The sequence below is a fragment of the Malurus melanocephalus genome, unplaced genomic scaffold (genome assembly GCF_030028575.1).
Source record: "Malurus melanocephalus ecotype Western Australia unplaced genomic scaffold, MMel_1.1 scaffold_3317, whole genome shotgun sequence".
NCBI classification, from domain to species: Eukaryota; Metazoa; Chordata; class Aves; order Passeriformes; family Maluridae; genus Malurus; species Malurus melanocephalus.
In genome coordinates this window covers 3,474-6,239 of record NW_026626549.1, presented here as the reverse complement: position 1 = coordinate 6,239, position 2,766 = coordinate 3,474, and the positions used below count along the sequence as shown (strand labels likewise).

The 2,766-nt window shown below is 50.2% G+C and overlaps 1 protein-coding gene across 2 annotated transcripts in view; it reads right to left on the bottom strand.

Moving 5' to 3' along the window:
- Window positions 1–817: 817 nt before the first annotated feature.
- Window positions 818–2,766, bottom strand: part of LOC130588088 (serine/threonine-protein phosphatase 2A 65 kDa regulatory subunit A alpha isoform-like) — a 5,157-nt gene continuing 3,208 nt past the window's right edge. For both annotated transcript variants that reach the window (XM_057389045.1, XM_057389046.1), the window contains exons 2-3: window positions 2,464–2,606; window positions 818–950 (exon numbers count right to left, since the gene is read on the bottom strand). In XM_057389045.1, coding sequence (XP_057245028.1) covers window positions 833–950; window positions 2,464–2,606 — 261 coding nt within the window. In that variant the 3' untranslated portion in view covers window positions 818–832. The remainder of the gene's footprint in view (window positions 951–2,463; window positions 2,607–2,766) is intronic.

The window sequence follows — 2,766 nt, the reverse complement described above, 5'->3', positions numbered from 1 at the left end:
AAGTGACCCCCAGAGGTGTCCTCAATGTCCCCAGGTGTGTCCCCAATGTGTCCCCAATGTCCCCAATGTCCCCAAATGTCCCCAATGTGTCCCCAAATGTCCCCAATGTCCCCAATGTCCCCAGGGGTGTCCCAAATGTGTCCCAAATGTGTCCCCAACCCTCCCCAGATGTGTCCCCAGGTGTGTCCCCAATGTCCCCAGCCCTCCCCAGGTGTGTCCCCAGCTGTCCCCAGGTATGATTTTTGTCCCCCCAGGTGTGTCCCAAATGTGTCCCCACATCCCCCAGGTGTGATTTTTGACCCCCCCAGGTATCCCCAGGTGATCTTTTCCCCCCTCAGGTGCATTTTCAGGTGTATTTTTTCCCCAGGTGTATTTCAGGTGTATTTCAGGTGTATTTCCAGGTGTATTTTTTTCCCCTCCCCAGGTGTATTTTCAGGTGTATTTTCCCCTCCCCAGGTGTACTTTTTCCCCTCAGGTGTATTTCCAGGTGTATTTTTTCCCCAGGTGTATTTTCAGGTGTATTTTTTTTCCCCAGGTGTTTCCAGGTGTGTATTTTGAGGTGTATTTTTTCCCCAGGTGTATTTCAGGTGTTTCCAGGTGTATTTCCAGGTGTATTTCAGGTGTATTTCAGGTGTATTTCAGGTGTGTATTTTGAGGTGTATTTTTCCCCCCAGGTGTATTTCCAGGTGTATTTTCCCCCTCAGGTGTATTTTTTTTCCCCAGGTGTATTTCAGGTGTATTTTCCCCCTCAGGTGTTTTTTTTCCCCTCAGGTGTATTTTTTTTCCCCAGCTGTATTTCCAGGTGTATTCCAGGTGTATTTCCAGGTGTATTTCAGGTGTATTTTCCCCCCCCCTCACCTGTCAGCGCCTCCTGTGCGAAATATTTGACGTCGACGTCCTGGTCCTGCGTCAGCTTCTCCAGCACCGGCTTCACCTCGGTCTGCAGCGTCCTGGGGCACAAACGGGGCGAAACGGGGTGAAAATGGGAAAAAATGGGACAAAACGGGACAAAAATGGGTAAAAATGGGAAAAAATGGGAAAAAATGGGAAAAAATGGGACAAAATGGGAAAAAATGGGACAAAACGGGACAGAAATGGGGTGAAAACGGGGCAAAATGGGGCAAAATGGGGCAGAATGAGGCAAAATGGGACAAAATGGGAAAAAATGGGAAAAAATGGGGCAAAAATGGGACAAAATATGAGGCAAAATGGGGCAAAAACGGGACAAATTGGGGCAAAACGGGACAGGTGAGACCCCAAAATGGGGCAAAATGGGGCAAAAATGGGAAAAAATGGGACAGAAACGGAGTAAAAACGGGGCAAAATGGGAAAAAATGGGATAAAATGGGACAAAAATGGGAAAAAATGGGGCAAAATGGGGCAAAATGGGAGAGAATGGGGCAAATTGGGACAAATTGGGACAAAATGGGACAAAATGGGACAGAAACGGGGTAAAAACGGGGCAAAATGGGACAAAATGGGAAAAAATGAGGCAAAATGGGACAGGTGAGACCCCAAAATGGGACAAAATGGGAAAAAATGGGAAAAAATGGGAAAAAATGGGACAAAATGGGGCAAAATGGGGCAAAATGGGAAAAAATGGGACAGAATGGGACAAAATGGGGCAAAATGGGGAAAACGGGACAGGTGAGACCCCAAATGGGACAGGTGAAGGACCACAACCAGCAGGCACCAGTTTGTCCCAGTTTGTCCCAGTTTGCACCAGTCCATACTGGTTTTTACTGGTCCATATTGGTTTTTACCAGTCCAAACTACTCCAAACTGGTTTTTACCAGTCTGCACCAGTCCATCCCAGTCTGTACTGGTTTTTAGCAGTCCAAACTGGTTTTTACCAGTCCAAACTGGTTTTTACTGCTCCAAAGCGGTCCGTGCTGGTCCGTACTGGTTTGGACTGGTCTGTACTGGTTTGGACTGGTCCGTACTGGTCCGTACTGGTTTGGACTGGTCTGTACTGGTTTGGACTGGTTTGGACTGGTCTGTACTGGTTTGGACTGGTCCGTACTGGTCCGTACTGGTTTGGACTGGTCTGTACTGGTCCGTACTAGTTTGGACTGGTCTGTACTGGTCTGTACTGGTCTGTACTGGTCCGGACTGGTCCGTACTGGTCCGTACTGGTCTGTACTGGTCCGTACTGGTTTGGACTGGTCCGTACTGGTTTGGACTGGTCCGTACTGGTCCGTACTGGTCCGTACTGGTCCATACTGGTCTGTACTGGTCCGTACTGGTCTGTACTGGTTTGGACTGGTTTGGACTGGTCTGTACTGGTTTGGACTGGTCCGTACTGGTCCGTACTGGTCTGTACTGGTTTGGACTGGTCCGTACTGGTTTGGACTGGTCTGTACTGGTTTGGACTGGTCCGGACTGGTCCGTACTGGTCTGTACTGGTCCGGACTGGTCCGTACTGGTTTGGACTGGTCCGTACTGGTTTGTACTGGTGCTCACCCGCTGTCCAGGATGGGCCCGATGCGCTGCAGCGATTTGGCCACGTTGAAGCGAACGTTGGCCACGGCGTCGGCCGCCATGCGGAGCACGGTGGGCAACATCTGCGTGGTGGTGACTTCCTGGCCACAGACCTCGGACAGGACCTGGGGACAATGGTGACAATGGGACACCTGAGATATGGGACAGGTGTGACCCTCAGGTGACACCATAACACAACATCTGCGTGGTGGTGACTTCCTGGCCACAGACCTCGGAGAGAACCTGGGGACAGGTGACAATGGGACAGGTGACAATAGGACACCT